Source organism: Eretmochelys imbricata, chromosome 12 (genome assembly GCF_965152235.1).
Source record: "Eretmochelys imbricata isolate rEreImb1 chromosome 12, rEreImb1.hap1, whole genome shotgun sequence".
Lineage (NCBI taxonomy): Eukaryota > Metazoa > Chordata > Testudines > Cheloniidae > Eretmochelys > Eretmochelys imbricata.
In genome coordinates this window covers 4,571,199-4,592,441 of record NC_135583.1, presented here as the reverse complement: position 1 = coordinate 4,592,441, position 21,243 = coordinate 4,571,199, and the positions used below count along the sequence as shown (strand labels likewise).

The following is a 21,243-nucleotide window of genomic DNA, read 5'->3' as shown; positions in this document are numbered from 1 at the left end:
CCAGTCAGCCCACTCGTATCTAGCCCTAGCCGTGTAGCAGCTGGCCATGCCCTCTTGCCTCTCCTCTCTGATGTCAGCTTTCTCCAACTCATCTGCCTCAGCGCACATAGGGGCTAACCCAGCAGCAGGCTGGGGCCAACCTGGCTTGCATCTTCCAGCCCCAGGCATGTGAGAGATCCATGCTTCTCCCAGACCGCCTCTCCCCCACCACCCCCCCGCATATTGGTGCCTGCCCCAGGGAAAGGCAGGGGCTTTCCTGGAGGGGGAGCCATGTTTGTATGAGCGAGGCACGGTTAGAACAGGCCGGGGGTAGGAGCCTGGGGGCTGGGCTAGCTGCCTGCACTGCTGCCCCACAGCCAGCATTAGTCTGGTGCGGCCCCCCCCCACCCCCTGCACCGTCAATGCTGGGGCCCCACCTAGCTTTGCTGAGACCCCTTCGTCCTGCCCTACAGCCCCGCTGCTTGTCCAGCCCTGTACCCAGACCCGGCGCGGCACAGGGCCCATGGGGGCTCCTGGCTGCTGCAGTACCGCACGCTCCTTGAGCAGCAAGAGCATGTCGCTGGCTCCGGGGCCGGGGAGAAGCTGGGATGTGCCTTTGGCCAGGGCAGCCCCTCCCTGCAGCACACAGCCCGTGAGCACTGAAACCAGCCGCATGCCTGCACCTGGCTCAACCCCACTGGCTTTCCGGCTCCTGCAGGGGATTTGCAGTGCAGCCTGCTGCCCCTTCCCCGCCTACATGCGCGGGGCTGGCTGCCGGAACTGGGTTGCCTTGGCGGGAAACCCAGGCAGGGCCCGTGGACTCTGGATACACATGCACACACCCTGGGTGCCCTGCTGCACTCGCGAGGCCAGGCAGGACCCTCGGGAGGACACCGCTACACGGGGGCTGGAGCTGCTATTGGGTCTCTTCCCCAGCCAGGCAGGCAGGGAGCATCTGCCCTTCTTCGCGATCAGCTGTATCACACAGGTGCTCCCTGGTCTGGCCAGCCCCTAGTGCACTGGGGCTGTGTGGACACACACGCCAGTCCCAGCCCTCTGGATGGATTTGCATTGTCAGAAAACTAACTTAATCCGCCGGGTGCTTTTTTTTTTTTTTTTAATGTGGGTCTAACGCTTTGCCGTGTGAGCCCAAGCCCCTGGGCTAACGGTAAACGTTTCTGTGGCCAGCTAGAGCGGCTGAGCGGTCCCGCGCTAACAGATCCAACTGTTGCCAGTACAGCAGCTGGCGTGCCCCCAAGCGCCCCGCCCAGGAGCCACGTGCGTGAGGGGCCGGGTGCCGTTAGCCATCTCAGCCAGATGCGTTTCTTTAGCGAGATGTGTTTGTGGCTGTTGGGGGGGGGGGGGGGTGCAGTGTTGCCGTGTGTGTGTGTGTTTGGGGAGTTGGGGAGGTTTTGGTTTTTTTCCTTTTCCAAGGTACTAACCTTAGGGCCAGCCGGGCGGGCCAGGGCGCGTTGCTGGCTGCGACCTGTTTCAGAGGCAGGCTCCTGCTCCCACTATGCAGTGCTCAGCCCCCAGGGCCAGCTGGGACCCATGGCCTCCCTGGCCTCGCAAGCATGGCCCCAGGGTCTGTCCGTGGTGGGGCCTGTGGGTGTGGGAGGGCTGCCACCATGGTGGTAAAACGAGTGCAGCACAGGCCTGGGGCCCAGCTCAGCTCTGGAGCAGCGAGGGGGCCCTGCTGACTACAGCTGTGCTAAGGCCTGCAGAGCCCTTGGCTTCACCCCCTGTGGCCGGCACTGGAGGCTGACGGTCCCATGCTGCACTAGTGCCTGGGAATCCCACCTGGCGCACCCCAGGCCCGTGGCCAGCGCTCAGCCCAGAACCAGCCAGGGCCCCACTTAATTCCTGGGCCGTGCTCCTTGGGCAGCACCGTTAGCTCCACTGGGGCACCTGGGGGCTGGCCGAGATGAGGTGAGAGGCGTTTCGGGGGAGGGAGATGAAGGCTGCTCCGAGGGGGTTGGTTTGGGGGGGCTGGGAACACCTGGGAGCTGAGCACAGGTCTGGGGCTGGTGCCACGGCATGGTTTGTTCTAGGCATGCCCTGCGCCATGTGACTCCCCCCGGCAGACGGTCTCCCCCCGAGAACACAGGTTCACGCCTTGGGGGAAGGGGTCACTGCCACCATGTCCCTCTGCCTGGCTCCCTGCAGCCAGCCCGGCCTCGCCCCTCACGACTTGTGTGGCCCAAGAGCGGGGGGAGGCAGCCGAGCTGGGGCCCAGCTAAGCCTTTGGCCTGAGCGTTTTGAGTGTCCTTCTGCAGCAGAAATGGGCAAGGGCCCCCCCCCCCCCTCACCTGGCACCACCCAGCGAGGCCTGGCCCCTGGGCATTTCTGTGGGTCGGTGCGGGGAGGGAGGGGGCAGCAAGGAAGGGCACCCCCAAGACGCCTGTGGCAGAGGCTCTGCTGGCCTGGCAGAGCCCAGCCACCTGGGCAGCGTTAGCCCCCCCACGCGGCGCTCGCAGTTTGACCTGGAGCCACTGGGAGCTGCCTGGGCGGGTGGCGAGATGAGCTTTGCCTCAAGGAAATGCTGAGGCAGCCGTGGATTACTGCTGGCCCGGGGCCGAGGGCTGCCTGGGCACAGCTAATCCATGTCCTGCTAGTCACAGCAGGAGTCCTCCTGCCGGGGGCCAGCCCGCGGGGGGGGATACCAGGGCAGGATGGAGGGGCCCCAGCTCTCTGTCCCCCCCAGGGGGAGGCAACGGCGCCCCAGCCCAGTGCACGGCCCTGGCAGGAGTTTGTTCCTGGGCTGCAGCTGGGATTCTCCAGGGCAGGTTCACCCCATTCCCTGGTTCTGGCCCATGGCAGGGGCCGGGGGCTGCTCCTGGCAGGACTGCACTCAAGCGGGCTGGGCAGCACAGGGCCTGGGAAGCCTAGGGCTGGAGGGAGGAGCAGCCGCTGGGCCCCGAGGGCCAGGGAACAGCTGCTTACCACGGGGAGGGCCCCAAGAAGCAGGGCCTGGCCGCATGCCAGCACCTCTGGGAGAGGCGCCCATCTCCGACTGGCACCTCAGGGACTTGTGATGTGATTCATGCCACATCCTTGCACAGGGGGTAGTGATTTATGGCTCCTGAGCCAGTGGGGGAAGGGCACGGGGGTTGGCAGACCCCAGTGCCCTCATGCTGAATGGCACCCAGGCCCGGCGGGTGGGTGTTAACCCTTTCGCAGCTGGGGAGGCGGAAGTCCTGCTCCGTGGGGCAGAGTGCTGCCCAGGGCTGCGCCCAGGGGACGTCCGTGGGATGGAGGGGGGCGTGCCTTGGGCAGCACTCACCTGGTCTGGAACGTGCCCCCGTGGTCTGTAGGGCGCAGCCACTGCCCAGCAGAGAGGCGGGGACTGGGGAGGCGCCATTCCCCTCCTTAGGGGGCAGCCCTGCCCATGGGGTGTTAGCGGCCGCACCGATGCCCCGAGGGCCAGGCAGGCACCAACCCCTCCCTGCTCGGCCTGTTACGGGCCAGGAGCGCTCAGGGCTGGAGTCACTAGCATTTCCGCCCGCCCTCCCTAGTTACCCAGGCTTGGGAGTGGGGCAAGCCCTGGGCCCTCTTGGGACCTGCCCCCAGGGCAAGCACAAGAGACGAGCGGGCGCTTTCTAGAAAAGGTTTAATGGCCCATCGCAATATATTAATTTATGATGCATATTTTCATAAAACAATTTAAAAAACCCACTTGATTGGAAGGAAAGGGGCGGGGGGGGTGGGTCTGGCCCAGGGGGTGGGGCCCGAGAGGGGCAGTGTCTAGTCATTTGGTTCCCCACGAGGGTGGGGGAGCCCCACAGCCAGGGGAGGGGAAGGGCTCAGCGCTCACGTCTCCACTCCCGGCTGCCACCCTTCCTGTGGCGGGGACAGGGCGCCCAGAGGAGGAGACTGGCTGGGGCAGGGCCCGGCTGGCCACCGCTCCCATGCCAGCGAGAGGGGAGGGCAGGCGGGCAGCCCCCAGGCCTGCCACCCAGGTGGCTCCTCTATAGGGTGAGGAGCGTGCCATCCTCCCGCAGACTGCCCCCGCGGCTTCCACTGGCACTGCCCAAAGAGTGCAGGGAGCTGGGCAGTGCCAGGCTCTGCTGGCAGCTCTTGTCCAGGAGGCCGCCGTTGGGGCAGCGGGCAGCGCCATCGCTCTCGATGACCAGGTCCCCCTCCTCGTCGCTCTCGCCCTCGGCCGTGCTGTAGTGGTTCAGGTAGTGGGAGGCGGGGCTGGGCGTGCTGTCCGTCGAGACGCCCGAGCTGCCCGAGGCCTTGCTGCTGCGGATGACGTTGTTGCGCTGGTTGGCCGGCTTGACGGTGACGATGAGGTTGTGGCTGTTGGCCACCATCATGTCCGTCACCTGGTCCAGCGACTTGCCGGCCACGTCGATGCCGTTCACCTCCAGGATCTCGTCACTGACGGCCAGCAGCCCAGTGCTCTCGGCCAGCCCACCCTTCACCAGGCGGGAGATGAAGATGCCGGGCACCTTCTCGACGCCCTGGGGGGCCACACGCACGCTGATGCCGTCGCGGATGTAGAAGCCCAGCGGCTTGTCGGAGCCGTGCTTGTGCAGCCGGACGCGCCGGTGCGTCTCGGGCAGGATGTCCACATCGATGATGGAGGAGATCTGCCGGAAGTCCTGGGGCAGGCCGATCAGCAGCTGTGGCTTGGCCCGGTGGTGCGCTGGCCGCAGCAGCCCCTTCTTCTTCCGCTGCAGGGAGTTGGAGGTGAAGACGCTGGAGTCGGCTTCTGCTGCAGGGAGCAAGGAGAGCGCCTGGGTCAGACAGGAACCTGCCGGCCCCGGCCCCGGCCCCTCCTACCTCCTGGAGGCAGCGCCCCAGCCAGGAGGGCCAGCCCCCTTGGGCGCCCTGGCCCCACAGCCAGCTGCCCCAATGCAGCAAGCAGTCCACTTCAGGATCTTGACCCAGAGCCCAGGATCACCCATGGCAGAGGCCCCTCCCTGCTTCGGCTTTGCACTCGTCTTCCTGGGTTGTTTTAATGACATGGAACCCCTGGTATCCCAGCCCTGGGCTCCCCCTATTCTGCCGGTGCCCCTCACTCCCGACCCGCAGCCCCCTGCTAGCCCAGCCCTGGGCTCCCCACTACTCTGCCAGTGCCCCTCACTCCCGACCCGCAGCCCCCTGCCAGCCCTGGGCTCCCCCCTTCTCTGCCGGTGCCCCTCACTCCCGACCCGCAGCCCCCTTCTAGCCCAGCCCTGGGCTCCCCCCTTCTCTGCCGGTGCCCCTCACTCCCGACCCGCAGCCCCCTGCCAGCCCTGGGCTCCCCCCTTCTCTGCCAGTGCCCCTCACTCCCGACCCGCAGCCCCCTGCTAGCCCAGCCCTGGGCTCCCCCCTTCTCTGCCGGTGCCCCTCACTCCTGACCCGCAGCCCCCTTCTAGCCCAGCCCTGGGCTCCCCCCTTCTCTGCCGGTGCCCCTCACTCCCGACCCGCAGCCCCCTTCTAGCCCAGCCCTGGGCTCCCCCCTGCTCTGCCGGTGCCCCTCACTCCCGACCCGCAGCCCCCTTCTAGCCCAGCCCTGGGCTCCCCCCTGCTCTGCCGGTGCCCCTCACTCCCGACCCGCAGCCCCCTGCTAGCCCAGCCCTGGGCTCCCCCCTGCTCTGCCGGTGCCCCTCACTCCCGACCCGCAGCCCCCTGCTAGCCCAGCCCTGGGCTCCCCCCTTCTCTGCCGGTGCCCCTCACTCCCGACCCGCAGCCCCCTGCTAGCCTGCCCTGGGCTCCCCCCTACTCTGCCAGTGCCCCTCACTTCCGACCCGCAGCCCCCTTCTAGCCCAGCCCTGGGCTCCCCCCTGCTCTGCTGGTGCCCCTCACTCCTGACCCGCAGCCCCCTTCTAGCCCAGCCCTGGGCTCCCCATACTCTGTTGGTGCCCCTCACTCCCGCCCTGCAGCCCCCTGCTCCCCCACAGGAGGGGTCAGCAGCTTGGCAGCAAGACTCCACGGTGCCATCCCCAGGCGGGGGGCTCTGCCACTGGGCTGAATTGGGGCGGGGGAGCCCTCTGGTCTCTGTCAACCACACCAGCCCCACAGGGACTAGGCAGCTGCTTCTGCTCAGCCCTAGAGCCAGTGTCCCAGCCCCCGCCCCTCCAGCTGGAATCCCCCCCTTCCCCCACAATAGCCCATAATCTCCACCCGCCATCCTACCTGGAAGAGCCCCTCCCCCACCAAACCCACCCAGCAAGAGCCCCTCTCCCTTCCCCTGCAGGCCTGGAGCCCTCTGATAAGAGCACAGCAACCATGGGGGGAGGGGAAGGACTGGGCTGGGCCCCCGTCACTCTCTGGGATCTCAAGCCCGGCCCCCCCTCTTGGGATCCCAGCTCACTGGCCTGTGGGTAGTGACACCTCACTCCCTTCCCACTTGGTGCCCAGCCCCACACCATGGGGAGAGCCACCTGGCAGGGCTGGAGGAATCCCCAGGACTCAGCTCTAGGTGTAGCCCCAGGCCTCTCCCCAAGGCATTGCCACAGAGACACCTGCCTGGCGCATGGCTAACCCTGCCCCAGCTCCAGCGCCGTGTGCCCCAGCAGCGCCCCCGGCTGGCTGCCAGGAGCATTGCGGCCCTGCTCAGCACAGTCCCATGGCACCAATCGCTCCTTCTGGGCACCAGACAGGCCTGGTGCTGCCCACACGAGCATCACGCCAGCCAGATGCAGAACCCAGGACTGGCCAGGGAGTGCCCAGGCTAGGGGTGACAGCCCCTTCCTGCAGGCCTGGAGAGGGGGCCACATCCTCTGACCCCCAGGGGTCAATGCATATGTCGAGCCGGGCAGGCCTGCCACCAGGGGGCCAGCTGTCTTCCCCAAAGCTCCATGGCAACAGGGCTCCAGCCCTGCCCTGGGGCAGAGACTGCTCCTGGGCTGGCCATAGCCGGGCAGCCTCCCTCGGGCTGAAGAGAGGGCACCTGGGGGCGACGGGAGCAGGTTCCCCAGGCTGTGAAATGCTCTGAGCCTTTCGTGACACCCCCGCACTGCCCTGACAGCTCCCCAGGGCACTCACGCGGTGCCAGGCCCGGCTGGTGTCACGCGGGCTCCGGGCTGCTATGGCAGGGGGAGGGCAGTGCCACGGGAATGCTGCTATCAGGATTAGCTCCGCCAAGGGGCCAAGCGGCCAGCGAGGGGCAGCTCCTCAGGTCTGCCCGCTGCCAGGCTGGCAAAGGCGCTCCTTGCCAGGGCCTGCTGAGCTACATGCGGCCCAGGGATGGGGCGAGGGGAGACAGCACCACACGAATGCTCTGCGTGGCCCTCCCCCGGGCTTCACCACCCCACCAAACCCCTCCCTGCTTCTCCTCCCCTCCACCAAGGCCACCCCCCCACAGCACACCCCATCTCCCCAGGTCCTCCCTCCCCACCCCGTCAGGATAGGCCAGGCCAGGCCAGCCCAGCCCACCCACTGATGGGCACAGAGATGCCAGCCCCAGATATCTGCCATGGGCCCCCTTGGCTCACACTCTGGGATGCACCCTCGCCCCTGGGCTCCAGCCCATCCCCTGCTCCCCTCCAACACCAGACTGCCCTCCGCCCCACTGGCTTCTGCTGGGGCAGCCATCAGACCCCGTGCCTGAGAGAGGTAGGAACCTGCATGCCCAGGCCGCCAGCCCCTCCCAATACCCTGCTGCCCCTCCTAGCGCCCTGCCCCCACAGAGGAGCCTGTGCCCATGGCCCCATGGAGTCTGCTGCCCCGTCATGCTCTGCACCCTCGGCTGCCAAAACCCAGGTTACGCCCTTCGCGCTGGTGACCGAAGTCTTAAAGCCCCAAGCCGAGGCCCCCAGGCCGCGCTGAGAGCCAGCGTGCCACGCCAGGCCATGGCAGCTGGGAGACGCCAGGCCCATGCAGGGCCTGCTCACTGGTGCCAGGCACAGAAGCAGGCAACCGCGCCAAGCCTGGCCCTAACACCCCCTCTGCCTGCATGCCCTCCCCTGTCCACATACACCCCCCCCCCCATCATTCCCCTCCCTCACACAGGAGCTGCTGGCTCCCCCCATCCTGTGGGGGGGGTCTCCCTGGGACAGCCCCAGTCCCCCTCCCCAGGCTGACTGGCACAGCAAGGACACCTGCTGCCAGGGCTCAGGGGAGGAGCTCAGGACGCTCTTTGCTCAGGGAGGACCTGGCCTTGGCCGACTCACTGGCAGCAATTCCCCTCTCCTCCTGCAACAAGCCCAGCTCTGGGGTGCCATGCAGTCTCTGATCAGTGCCCACGCCGAGGACACCCTGCTCTGCCCCGGCCCACTGCTGTCCCTCCCTGCAGCCAGGCAGATGCTGGCACAGCAGTGGGTGAGAGCAGCGGTGGGGCTGTACCCGCCAGTGCTGGGGGAGCAGAGGCGCTGGGCCAGGGGATTACATGGCATGGGCTGGGCTGGGATTAGAGGAATCTGAATAACTCGGCTTTAATCGTACTGTGAGTCATGCCCCTTGGAGTTAACCCTGGAGCTGCCAGCTCCCACAGACCAGGTCAGGGCACCTGCATGCCAGCTTGGCCTCTTCCCACTCGAGGAGAGGCCAGGGCTGGCTGGCATGCAGGAGCCAGTGGGCACGTTCCCTAGCTCCACTGGTCGCTCCCCCATGCGTGTCCCATGATGCTGGGGGTGCAGATGCTCAGGGCAGTACCAACCAGTGCTCTGAGGGCACCCACAGCAGAGATGGGGAGCCCACCCCTGGGGGTGGATCACCAGAAGGGGCACATCTCTATGCCAGGCCAGGCAGACTGCCGGCTCTCGGCACTGTGGAGCAGTAGACATGCCCCCCAAGACAGCTGACGCCAGCCGGGACAGCACGGGAGCTAACCAGAGACGCTGCCCCGAGCTGCCAGGGCTGGGACTGGCACCAGCTGGCTTGGGGTGCTGGGCAACTGCATTGCGGCTTGCGCTCCCATGACCGTGAGATCAAGCCCAAGAGAAGCCAGGGAGAAATGGGCTCCCAGCCCCCTCCCCGCACAGGCATAGAGGAGGGCCCATGGGACAGACAACTTGCAGCCAGCCCTTGGCCCCAGCTGGGCCACAGATAGGGATAGGCCCCTGGTGCCTCTAGCCCAGTCCAGGTACACTCATCTGTGCTCAGCTTCCCCATGACTCCAGGTGCCCCAATCCCAGTGGCTGCCATTGAGCCCAGGAGGGCAGCCCACCCCACAGTTCATGACACACCGCAGCACCTGGCTGCTCCTTGGAGATGTCCCCTGCAGGCCTCCTCGCGACAGGCCCCGCCAGCCAGCAGGTTTCTTTCGCGAGCACCGCGAAGCTTTGGGCATGGCGTTTACGGACAGGTGAGGGGAGGCGAGAGCCTTGGCCGGGTTGGGAAGGGTCAGACCCTGGGGCTGTCCAGACCCAGCCTGTGAGCCCTGCTGGGGACTCCTCGCAGAGATGCCCGGCTGAGCAGCGACCGCCTCCCAGGGCACACGCCCGCCTGCAGGACTGGTGGCTATAAATATCTCACCGTACACACACCACACTGTATTTTTAGCCCAGGAAATTCGGCAAGACCTTTCCCGGCTATTTCTGTGAGTGATTCTCCGCTGTCTGAGTCACCGGTGGATGTGAGCAGCTCAGCACCATCTCCTCCGGGGCAGCTGCCTCTGCACACCTGGGGCAGGCAGACCCCACCACAGAGCAAAGCAGGGCTGCCCAGCTGCCCCCGCTGACACAAGCCTGAGGAAGAGGCCGATGATGGAGCCAGAATCCACATGCTCAGAGCCAAGGCCATTTCTTATCAGGCTGCAAGCTGTTCCTTCTGCATTCCCCCCCTGCCCCGAGAACCCCCCTTGGGACTCACCAACCTCAGCAGCTGCCGGCTGAGGGCTCCCGGCCTACAAGGGGGAAGTGCGCAGGTGGCAGGGGGTCCCCACATCACAGAAGCCTTCTTTGGCCACACAGCGGGGTCTCTGCCCGCATCCCGTCATTACTGCCCCAAGCCTGAGCCCAGGGACTGCTGCAGAGCAGTGCATTCATCAGTGTGCAGCGGGAGCAGATGGCTGGGCCCGGTTTCTGGTGCAGAGACACAGCTCACTGGGGACGCACACCAACATGGGCTCCGCGCTCCCTGCTGTTTACAGGGGCAGTGCCCAGAGAAGCGTGGCCGAGCGGGCAGAGCACAGGGCTGGGACTCAGGAGAGCTGGGCTCTGTTCCTGGCTCTGCCACTGGCCTGCTGGGTGAGCTTGGGAAAGTCACTGCCCCCTTGGTGCCTCAGTTTCCCCATGGGTGAGGGGACAATAGCCACACTGCCTCCTTCGCCATTGGAGAGTCCAAGCTGAGTGGGGGGCAGGGGGTGGAGAACAGGAGTGCTGGGGCCCCTGGTAACGTTGTCAGGGACCCGGTGGCTCCGACGCTCCCCAGAAGCCAAGCTGCCGGCCCAGCCCTTTGCTACCCGCCTCCATTCCCCACCTGCCTAGCTCCACCAGTGTACCTATGTCACACTTCAGGCAACACACAACATTCCCCCTTGGTGGGTCCAGCAGGGGCACCTGCTCCCGGCTCCTCGGCTGTCACCTTTCTTGGACAGAGACGCGCATCTCTCCACCCACTGACCAGGGTTTTTCCAGGCTGCACAGTTCTCTGCCTACACAGTGCTGTTCCCAGCAAGCCAGACTGTCTAAACAGGCCTTTGATCTCTCTCCCGACACCACGAACAGCTGTAAATTGCCCACAGTGACAAGTCACCATGCAGCCCTTTGTAAGCGAGCACGTTTATTCTTAAGGTGAAAGCACTAGAGAGAAAACAATAATTCTTACACACATCCTAAAAACTTACCCGCGGTCATGCAACAGTCTTATGGGGCCTCTGGAGGCCAAAGCCCCCAACCCTTCCCAGGAAGGATTGGGGCCCCCTTGTACAGAAGGTCTGGTCCGGTCCGGCTGATGGATCAGAAGTAGGCCCTGAGTCAGTTTAAACTCAGGCTATTGATCCAAAAGTCCTTTCTTTGTCTGTTGGCCTCCGGAGAATCCAGTCTGAACCGGTGCACGTGAATCTCTCCAGATGGTGGTACCTCTGGAGGGCGGGGGTGGGGGCTGTTGCAAGCCAAATGAATTTCCCTCATCACCCTGCACTGCTCTTAGTTCATGGGGTGAGCTGTGGCCACTCTCCCCCATGGAAATACAGGCAATCCCTGGCCCACCGTGATGATACGTAAACTTAACACAGTGAGATCTCCCAGTGATACTGCAGGAAATTGCCGTATCTGTCAGAGCGGTCTTCAGAATGGGGAACAAAGCGGACCCAGGGAGTTTTAGACCAGTCAGGCTAATTTTGATACCAGGAGAGATACTGGAACAAGTTAACAATCAGTCAGTTTGTAAGCACCCGAGGATAATAGGGTTACAAGGAAGAGCCAGCATGGATTTATTAAGAACAACTCATGTCAAACCAAGCTAATTTCCTTCTTTGACAGGGCAACTGACCTCACTGGATGGGGGCAGCAGTAGATTTAATCTAACTCCATTTTAGTGAGGCTTTTGTCACAGTCCCACGAGACAGTCTCATAAGCAAGCTAGGGAAACGTGGTCTCGATGAAATTACTCTATAGTGGGTGCACAACTGGTTGAAAGGCCAGACTCGAAGAGTCGTTATCGATGGCTCGCTGTCAAACTGGGAGGGCATATTGAGTGGGCTCCCGCGGGGGGTCTGTCCTAGGTCCAGTGCTATTTAGTATTTTCCTTAATGACTCGGATAATGGAGCAGAGAGCATGCCTACAAAAAACAGCAGATGACACCAAGCTGGGAGGGATCACGTGCACTTTGGAGGACAGGGTTAGAATTCAAGACAACCTTGACAAATGGGAGAATTGGGCTGAAAGCAACAAGATGAAATTCAATAGAGACAAGTGCCATGTATTACACATAGGGAGGGAAAAATCTCCAAAGCACCAATATAAAACGGGGAAGACCTGGCTAGGCGGCAGTACCGCTGAAAAGGATCTATGGCTCATAGCAGATTGCAAACTGAATACAGTTATCAATGTGATGCAGTTGCAACAGGCTAATGTCATTCTGGGCTGCATTGGGCTCCACATTTCAGGAAGGATGTGGACAAACTGGAGAGTCCAGAGGACAGCAACAGAAATGATTAAAGGTCTAGAAAACATGACCTATGAGGGAAGATTTTAAAAAATTGGGCTTGCTTAGTTTGGAGAAGAGAAGACTGAGGGGGGACATGATAACAACCTTTTATGTGCTTGAAAATGGTTACAAGGAGGAGGGAGAAAAATTGTTCTCGTTAACCTCTGAGGACAGGACAAGAAGCAATGGGCTTAAATTGCAGCAAGGGCGGTTTAGGTTGGACATTAGGAAAAACTTCCTAACGGTCAGGGTGGTTAAGCACTGGAATAAATTGCCTAGGGAGGTTGTGGAATCTCCATCACTGGAGGTTTTTAAGAATAAGTTGGACAAACCCCTGTCAAGGTTGCTCTAGGTTCACTCGGCCCTGCCTCAGCACAGGGGCAGGACTAGGTGACCTCTCGGGGTCCCTTCCAGCCCGACACTTCTGTGATTCTGTCTGCTGCAGCCACAGGAAGCGGGTTCCTCCTCTGTGCAGCAGCTGCCCCTGCACGACTCCTTGGAGGGTTAAAGGAACAGATGGGACAGAAGCAGAGTCAGCTCCATGCCTGGGATAATGCAGGGAGTCACTGAGGGCAGTGCGTGTGTGTGGGAGGGGGGGCTGGAAGGGCAACCTCCAGGACTGTGGGTTCAGAAGGACCCAGCTCATCTCAGATCCCGGCAGAAATAAAACCCCAACTCCTTGGCTCATGGGAGCCCACAGTGCCACCTCCCCACAGTGAGGAGCCATTGCCCAAGACAGCCAGAGCCTGCCCCTAACCTCCTGGGGGTAAGCGCGTCCCGCCCAGCAATACCGCTTCCAACAGCATGCACACAGGCCAGTTTACAGCCAGGCTGGCACCTGGGAGTGCGGAAGTACACAGCCCTCAGCAGCAGTCCTGGGCTTTGCAGAACACCACGCGTGTGATGGCATGTGTCACCCTGAGCAATACACACCCCCCGCCCTCAGCCCAAGCCCCAGCCAGACCTAGGGCGCTGGCCCAGCTGAGCAAGAGGGGACCCGGGCGAGTGGAGAACTGAGTCTCACCCTCCCTGCCCTGGACTCCAACACGTCTCAGCAGGACCTCTCTCCAAGGGGTGCCAGGGAAGGTCTCCATTGCTGGTGCCCCACCCTGGCCTCAGATAGCAGGGGCCCACCCCTCGCTCAGAGCCCAACCACCCATCAGCCCCTTGTTGGCGACCAAGAGTGTCAGAAACCGAACCCGAGGCTCCTTGCTGGGCAGGCTGGCAGGGCGGGGGATGAAGCTAGCCCTGCCCCTGCTGTGCGGTCTCTAGGCTGGGCCGTCCAGCACCTGGCCCTGGACGTACAGTCAGAAGCGTGAAGAATTTGGGATTCTCCCCACAATAAATCGTTCACTAGCTGCCAGCACAGCATCCCCTGTCCCCCCTCCCCATGAACGGAGCAGCACAGTGGGGGCAGAGAAGCACGGCCCCAGAAGGAAGTCCCCTCCCTCACCCCCCCAACACTTCCCTTTCCTACAGTTCAACGCCCTCCAGCCCTTCGTTCCTGCACTAATTCCCAACAGTCGCTTCCCATCAGTGGCCTAGGCTCACTCACAGAGTCCTCAGCATAAGCCAGACCAAGGGAGGGAAGGGGAGCGACCCCAGATGAAGCAGGTCTGGCTCCATCCCTCCCCAGCCTGCACATCCCGGTTCGTTATCCTATGCCTCTACGGCGCCTGCTCCCCCACCCCCCGAAACGCAGCCCACCTGGGGTGGGATGCGACACAGCAGTGTGGACAGGGGAGTCCTGCACCCTACCGGAGCCGCCGGGGGTGGGGGAGAGGGTGGGTGTCTTGGCAGGTAGGAGGCGGCGGGGAGGTAAGGGGTAGCTCAGTGGTTTGAGCATTGGCCTGCTAAACCCAGGGTTGTGAGGTGAATCCTTGAGGGGGCCATTTAGGGATCTGGGGCAAAAATGGGGGATTGGCCCTGCTTTGAGCAGAGGATTGGACTAGATGACCCTCTGAGGTCCCTCCCAACCCTGATATTCTAGGAAACCCAGGCTGGGATCCAGAACTCAGTGCAGGCTGCAATTTAAGGGCTGTGCTGTGGGTCTCCGAGCCTCTGTTTTAGGCCTCGTCCTGCCCCCAGGGAACACGCTCAGGCCTGACACCCCGCCCTCCCCCCCCACACTCAGGCAGCCCCACGCTCGCCCTGTCTCCCTTCCAGCCACTGGCTGGGCCCCGGGGCTCTGTAGGATCACAGGCTGTGGGGGCCCTGCTGCAGTTTTGCACAGCGTCCCCCCCGCAAGGGGCCTGAGGCTGGGGGGCCCTGTATGCCAATCCCATGCTCTGCTCACAGGACAGGCTGGCTTTGCCAAGGGAGGGCTGCATGACAGCTGGACTCTTCCTCCAGGCCTGGGCTGGAGACCAGCAGGTGGGACGGCTGCCGGAAAGCGGCACTGCTCTCCCCAAGCAGGTCAGAGCCAGACTCTTGGCAAGCCCCCCAGACCCAGTCCCCACTGTCAGGCCCCTCCTTTCATGCTAGCTCCCAGGAGGAAGTGGGAAGAGCCTAGGCAGAGGCAGGGCAGACACAGCTTTGGGGTTAGGCGGTGGCTTCTGGCAGTGCCCCCCCCCCCCACTGTCCTGCCTGCCAGCGCAGAGGAGCGTTGGCTCCTTTCTAGTCAGTGCTTCAGGATGGGCAGAAACAGAGGAGAGGGGTGGTTACCCAAGGGCCCCTCCCGTCTGACCCCCCTGGGACTTGGGGGTCCCTCCGCCATCCCAGCCTCAGCAGAGGTGCCCCGGACTGGGAGGGCCCTAGAACCAGATCCTCCAGGACCTCTGGGGCGCTCCCAGAGCCCGGCTCTCCGACATGAGGGCAGCACCCCCGTCCCAACCTTTGCTCAGGGGCGGGGGACGCACACACACAGACCCTGGGGCAGACCCAAGCCGGTCTCTTTTTCCCTGCCCAGGACGCTGTCCCTTGGGGGCCTGCCCTCCAGCCAGCTAGTGCCAGAGCCTCAGCCCCCCATCTGCCAAGAGCATCACTAGTGGGGCCTAGGCATGAGCCCCTTTGGGAAGGGGGGCCCAGAGTCACTGGACCCAGGGGACGCTGCCTTCATCTGGGCCAGCTTTAGCTCCCGCCCAGCCTGGAGGTAAACCGGATCCTGTTAAAACCCCACATCAGCAGCTCCCAGACATCTCGCCCCCCATTGGCCGGCTGCCTGCTTCAGGGACAGCCAGCCTAGAAACCCCACGGAGCAGTTTGTTTTTACCAGGGCATCCAGCCAGACTCCCCCACACCCCCCGCCCAACCTTTTATCCTGGCTGCTCAGAGCACCCGGCCGACGCAGCCAGCACCATGCAGGCAGACAGACCCCTGGGCCGTGCTCTAGACCTGGGCAGAGTTTCCCATGCCTTCCCGCTGGCTGCGCTCTCAGGGCTTTCCCAGAGCAGAGGGCTCAGCCCTCCTGGCTTCAGCTCGAGCAATAGTGCTGGTTAGGGGGTGGCAGCGTGGGGAGCAGGGCTTGGCGGCAGCGTGCATGGCAGAGCTCCATGGCAGCAAGATGGTATCATCAGCCCACGGCCTGCTCCCAAGCCAGTGCTACAGACAGCAGCCGCCAGACACTGGGTTTTAGGTCTGTTCACCCACAGACACAAACGCGTGACTATGTCATTTAAAACGAAGTCCCCACCCAGCTCCCGCTTGGTGCGGCTGGAAGCCTGGGCCTGGCAGCCTGGGCCTGGCAGCGCCTGCACTCCTGGGAAGCGGATGGCTGCTTTAGTGCCTAGAGCCCAGGGACCAGAGTTGGCAGCTCCTTGATCGGGGGAAGTCGCTGCCCCTCTCTGTGCCTCAGTTTCCCTGACCCAGGAAACAGGGCCAGCCTCACCTCATCAGGGTTTGGATTGGTTTAGATGGTAGGGGCTAAAGAAGGGCCAAGGATTAGACATGGGCTCTGTCTTTCGCGCGTCCTGGGCTCTGATCCTGCAGCGATCTGCCAATAATTTTCCTCTCCCTCCATGGCTGGTAGTAAGCTCCCACCCAGAAACGTGCACACTGGGCAGGAGGAGGATCAAACCCTTCTCAGCCACCGCACAGGACAAACAGGCTGAGACCAGGGACGCTCCCCAGAGGGGTTAGGACCTGGCTCTCGATGAGTATTCAGGTCCGAGAGAGTGAACAGCTCAGGGCTGCGTGGAGACCTGAGAGGAGCAGGTGTCTCCTCCCTCCAGTTCGTGCTTTGAGAGCACCGATGCCAGAGGCAGATGAACAGGTGGCTTCGGGAGCCCTTTAGATTTTTTTTTTTTTTTTAGAATATCAGGGTTGGAGGGGATCTCAGGAGGTCATCTAGTCCAACCCCCTGCTCAAAGCAGGACCAACCTCCAATTTTTGCCCCAGATCCCTAAATGGCCCCCTCAAGGATTGAACTCACAACCCTGGGTTTAGCAGGCCAATGCTCAAACCACTGAGCTATCCCTTCCCGCCCCGTACATGACAGCAGGGGAATCCCCAGCCCTCCAGTTGGTTTGGGGCATCATTCTTACCAAGGGGCTCCACAGGGCACCAGAAAAGCACTCCATCGGCATGAGCAGGGATGATGTTTGGCAACTCACTAGGCAACACTTCCAGAGAGCGGCACTTCAACCAGTGCCGTGGCACAGCCCTAGGGGGCCTGTGCTGCCCCTGAGAGCAGGCAGCCGCTACCACTACTGGCCACGCGTGGTCTGTAAAGACTCACAGGCGCGTTAGCCAGAATCATGATGTTTGCCCAGGACTAAATCTAGTTTACACTCAGTCTCACAATCTGCTGACTAATCCTCCCTGCAGTGGTGATTGGATATGGTCGCCTCCACTTCCTGTCCTAAACTGCTGGTACAATTAAGTACAGCTTGTTCCATCCCAAAGGAAGCTGCACTTCAGCAGCGACCGGTCACCCTAGCACCTGCATGCATGTGACCAAGCACTCAGAGATCCTTCCGCATGAAAGAAGTTATAGGCATGCAGCAGATTCCGAGAGGTTCACATGTATTTCAGTTTTTGTTCTTATGATCTGCATATATGGGTAATGAAAGTAGTTTCCCTACCCAGGGAACATTCACCCATCTCTGGGGTGGAACACCGCCACTGCTCAGCAGCACGCAGCATCACCGCACATCGCGACAAGAAGCGAAGAATGCTGGGAGGAGATAAATCACAGTCCCGGTGGCTTAGAATTGCACCTGCCCTTTGTGGAAGAGAAGAGCTACTTTCCAGGAACAACGTGTTCTTTAATTGAATTCACCCTGCAGGGCAGCGGGGCTTTAAAGCTGCAGGATTTTAAGTCTCTGGTATTTCTTCTGTTGAAACTTAACTAGTTTCACCCATTCCACAGAAAACTCAGTCTGTCCTGCAATAGACTGCAAGGGCTTTAATCTGTGGCCTCACACACCAGAACCATCTCTTCCAACACACACAACCATTAAACGAGGCCCAGCGCAGGAGGGAGAGCACAGGCAGAACCCCTCAGACACTTTGCAGTTGGCCCGTTTGTTGGATGGGAATGATGCATCAATGCAGTTTGTGAGATGGGCGACAACTTCTGCATTTTGTTAATGATTCCTCCACACCTCCCTGTCCTAGGCTGCCGGGCCCTGCTCAAGTCCTGGGAGAGAGCCATGGCTTAAGGAACTCTCACAAGCTGCTAAGAAAAGCCTCTAGGATTTTGGTATTGCTACCTTATAAAGCTCCAAGATAAACAGGCTCTGCTCCAGCTCCTATGGAGCCAGGCTGGGTGGGCAAATCCAGCTCCAGGGCTGCAGACATAGTGACAGCCCTTGCTTTCAATGGGAAGAGAAAGCAACTTCAGCTTGCAAAGCCCCTGAGCCTGCCAACGGGGCTGGGTTGACAGCCAGGCCTCAGAGGTCAGTGCAGTTCCAGGACCAGCACTAGGGGACACAGCTGCACTCACTAGGGAGAGTGCTACGTACTGTGTTCTTAACAGGTCCTAGACACACTTTCCCTAGAGCCACGCTTCCAGCAATCCTGGGATAGGTTTAAGGAATAAACTGATTCCTCGAGCATCCAGAGGATTCTCCTTCTTCGACTATAACGATTTGATAACAGGTCAGATCACAGCAGTCTCTCCCACCCCCAAATGCAAGATAAGGAAAAGGCACAGCCAGACCCCCCACCCCAAAAATCACTTCTCCCATCTAGGCCATTATGATAGGCAGAGCAGCTGCACAGTTAAAGTCCACCCAGCCACCCCTCCCACTGGGCCACAAGTCACCATCAAAGCAAAAGAACCATCAGAGCTAACAGTTCCCATCAGAGCCAGGGCATAAAATTCACTGGTTGATCACACATGCCATCTGGCTCTGCTCTCTTGTGCAGCAAGAGGTCCCGACACTGGTTGTGTACCGGCGCCTGTAACACACAGCTGAAGGGGCTGGGCACAAACATACTGCAGAGTTATCACAAAATACAGGCTGCTGCTGGTCTGATGTTTCGTGCTCTGGAATAGCAGGTCAACGCAATCCACTCCTCACTTTCCCCTTGGAGGGAGCTCTCAGTCAGGAAAGGAACCCGAGGCCAACATGGGCGGCCGACAGCATCCTGCGCTGGCCCCACTGGCCCAGACTTACCCCTCTTCTGGATGATGATCCTGAGCAGCGGGCTAGCGGAGGAGAGAGCTTTGTGGTAGTTATCGTCATTGTTGATGGGCAGCAAGTCCCCGTGAACGTCCGTGTACCCCAACAACACATCCACGCAGGGGATCTGATGGACCGTCTGGATCAGCTGGTAGAACTCCTGGAAGCCGCCCACGCTGGAGCGCTTCACGGCAAAGCGGCGGAACTCGGCGTCAAACTGGGGGCAGAGAAGAGGGGTCAGGGCCAGAGACCAGCATAGGAGCCATGGGGCTCAGCCTCAGCTCTGCCCCACGATTGGCTTCGCGTCCAGCCCATAGGGGATCAGTCAGGGGCTCTCACCAGCCGAGACGGCCAGGGCTTGGTGTCTGCACATACATGGAATGAGGTCAGACTACACATAGCCCACTGGGTCCCCCACACCGACTCCTTCCCCAGGAGCCATGAGCGTCACCCCAGCACCCTCACCCCTCCAGGGGGCTCCTTCCCACCCCACACTGACTGACTCGCTGCTGCATCGGGGCACCCTCTGGCCCATATGGGGTCCAGAGCCCAAGGATCTGCCTGGACCTAGCGTGTGGGCTGAGGAGTCAGACCCATGGGAAGACAGGTGCCACTGGGAATGCCAGGTGGCACCGCAGGTCAGAGGGAAGCTCCGAGGTGCAAGGAGCCCTGAACAGGGTCACACAGCCAAGTCGCACCCTAAGCACTGCCTTCGCACTCGGCCAGTTCTAGCCACTGTGTGTTCACCATTGCAGGGGGCTATGGAAAGCCCCTTGCCCAGCATCACTTTGCAAGGCAGAGAAAGCAGACCTGGGTCACCTATAACTTGGCTGCCACACAGGAAGGGACGCAAAAGCCTGCTCTGCGTCCCCTCACTCCCCGGTAAGCCACGCTTACCCAGTAGCCAGCGCTCCACTTCCACCGCGGGGTTTACAGAGGCCCCCCCTTACCAACTGTAAGCCTGACACATGCAAGCAGCAGGTCAATGCACGCCGGTGCCAGGAGGCAATTCCACAGTCACGTTTCCACGAGGAGCTGCTGCCTACTAGAGTCTCTGAGTGGAAAGGTTAAAATCCATCCGGGGAGACGACTGCCAGGAGAGCCAAGCCCCCAGGTGTCCCCTCCATCCCACGCCTCCTCCAGCGAAGCCCCAGACCAGAGTCAACAATAAAAAGTCTACCCAGCAACTTCAGCCGCCACGGCGTGACGACGGGGCAGACCCGCCGTGCTGCGGCACCGGGGACACTCAGGGCGGTGGCACTCAGCCCGGGCTGGCAGAATAAAGGGTTAATTGGGGGGTGCAAGAGAACTTCCCTGTCCTAGGCCGCAGGGGAGGCTGCATATCCAGCCCCTCATCTCTCCTCAGACAACCCAGGCACTTGGCCCAGCAACCGCCCTCATTCCTGCGCCCCTCAGGAAAACCAGCCCCCCGCCAGGAGACCAAGAGAAGCCGATGAAACGCCAGGTGCGGTCCTGCAGGCGCCAGCCAGACTCCAGCGGGCACAGATGCCAGAGGAGAAGCCAGGTGGATTCCGGGGGCGCCCAGCCGGGAACCTGCTTCTCTTCTCTTCCCCCCGGCCAGAGACGGAAAGTTTCCGGCCCGCACAAGCCGAGCAGATCGGCCGGTCCCTCCACCAGCTCCACAGGCGAGGGCCCTTCCTCGCGCAGCCCACGGGCGTCCCGGGGACCGACGCTGGAGCTGTCGCCCTGCAAGGCGGCAGCGCGGTTCCGTTGCATCGTTGCATAACCTGCCGGCTATTGCGAGGGCTCCGCGCTGCACAGGGCAGCCGAGCCAGCCCCCTGCCTCCCCCGGGAGGGGACACGGGCTCGGGCGATCCTGCCCCTGCACTGAAGGGCGACGGGAGCCCCCAGGCTGCAGCTCCGTGCACGGAATAACCCGCCGGCCGCGGCGTCCGCCAGAGCGGTGGATGCGCGGGCTGACTTGGCGGCAGCCGGAGCGCGCCCGTCCTGCCCCGGCTGCAGCCACGGGCCGCGCGGGACCCCCTGCGACAGGGACCCGGGGCCTCCCCCGGGGCCGGAGGCTGCACGCGCCGCCCCCGAGGCGGCGGGGCGGGGCGGGGCGGGGCGGGCGGCGCGGGCAGAGGCTTACCTTGCTCTTGACCTCGATGACGGGCTCCGGGCTCCGCGCCGGGGTGCGATGGTGCTTGGCCATGCTGGGCCGAGCTGGGCCGGGCCGGGCCGAGCCCGGCTGCTCCTCCCGCCCCGCCGCCTGCCCGCCCCGCACTGGCTGCGGCTCCTGCGGCCACGGGGGGTTGTCACCGGCCGTGACGTCATCCCGAGCAGGTTAGGGGCCGCCACGGGATTGGTGGAGGCCGGGCCCGGGGGCGGGCTCAGAACGTCCCCTGCGTCTGGATGGAAGATTGCTGACAACGTCGCCTAGGTAACTGGGGCGGGAGCGCTCCAAGGTGTAGTATCGGGATCTGAAGGACGGGGGGGGGGTGAGAGTGTCCGGGGGCGCAGGGGAGGAGCGTGTCTGGGGGGGGCCGTGCCCCGGGGGGCGCAGGGGCAGGAGCGTGTCGGGGGGGGCCGTGCCCGGGGGGGCGCAGGGGAGGAGCGTGTCCGGGGGGGCCGTGCCCCGGGGGGCGCAGGGGAGGAGCGTGTCGGGGGGGGCCGTGCCCCGGGGGGCGCAGGGGAGGAGCGTGGCCCGGGGGC

General features: G+C 62.7%; 1 protein-coding gene across 2 annotated transcripts; it reads right to left on the bottom strand.

Moving 5' to 3' along the window:
• Positions 1–3,572: 3,572 nt before the first annotated feature.
• Positions 3,573–20,824, bottom strand: PARD6A (par-6 family cell polarity regulator alpha). Of its 2 annotated transcripts, none has more exons than XM_077830668.1 (3): positions 20,681–20,824; positions 18,565–18,787; positions 3,573–4,699 (listed from the first exon to the last, which is right to left on the bottom strand). In XM_077830668.1, exons 1-3 carry the CDS (start codon positions 20,741–20,743, stop codon positions 3,948–3,950), a joined length of 1,038 nt encoding a protein of 345 aa, XP_077686794.1. In that variant the 5' UTR covers positions 20,744–20,824; the 3' UTR covers positions 3,573–3,947. The 2 variants fall into 2 exon arrangements, with proteins under 2 accessions (XP_077686794.1, XP_077686795.1); XM_077830669.1 differs by having other exon boundaries at positions 3,573–4,696.
• Positions 20,825–21,243: the final 419 nt, after the last annotated feature.

Excerpts from the sequence above, each read along its gene's own strand:
- PARD6A (XM_077830668.1), bottom strand. The coding sequence starts at position 20,743 with ATGGCCAAGCACCATCGCACCCCGGCGCGGAGCCCGGAGCCCGTCATC. Across the intron at positions 18,788-20,680 it reads TCATCGAGGTCAAGAGCAAG|TTTGACGCCGAGTTCCGCCG; the intron begins GTAAGCCTCTGC and ends CTCTGCCCCCAG. Across the intron at positions 4,700-18,564 it reads GATCATCATCCAGAAGAGGG|CAGAAGCCGACTCCAGCGTC; the intron begins GTAAGTCTGGGC and ends TGCTCCCTGCAG.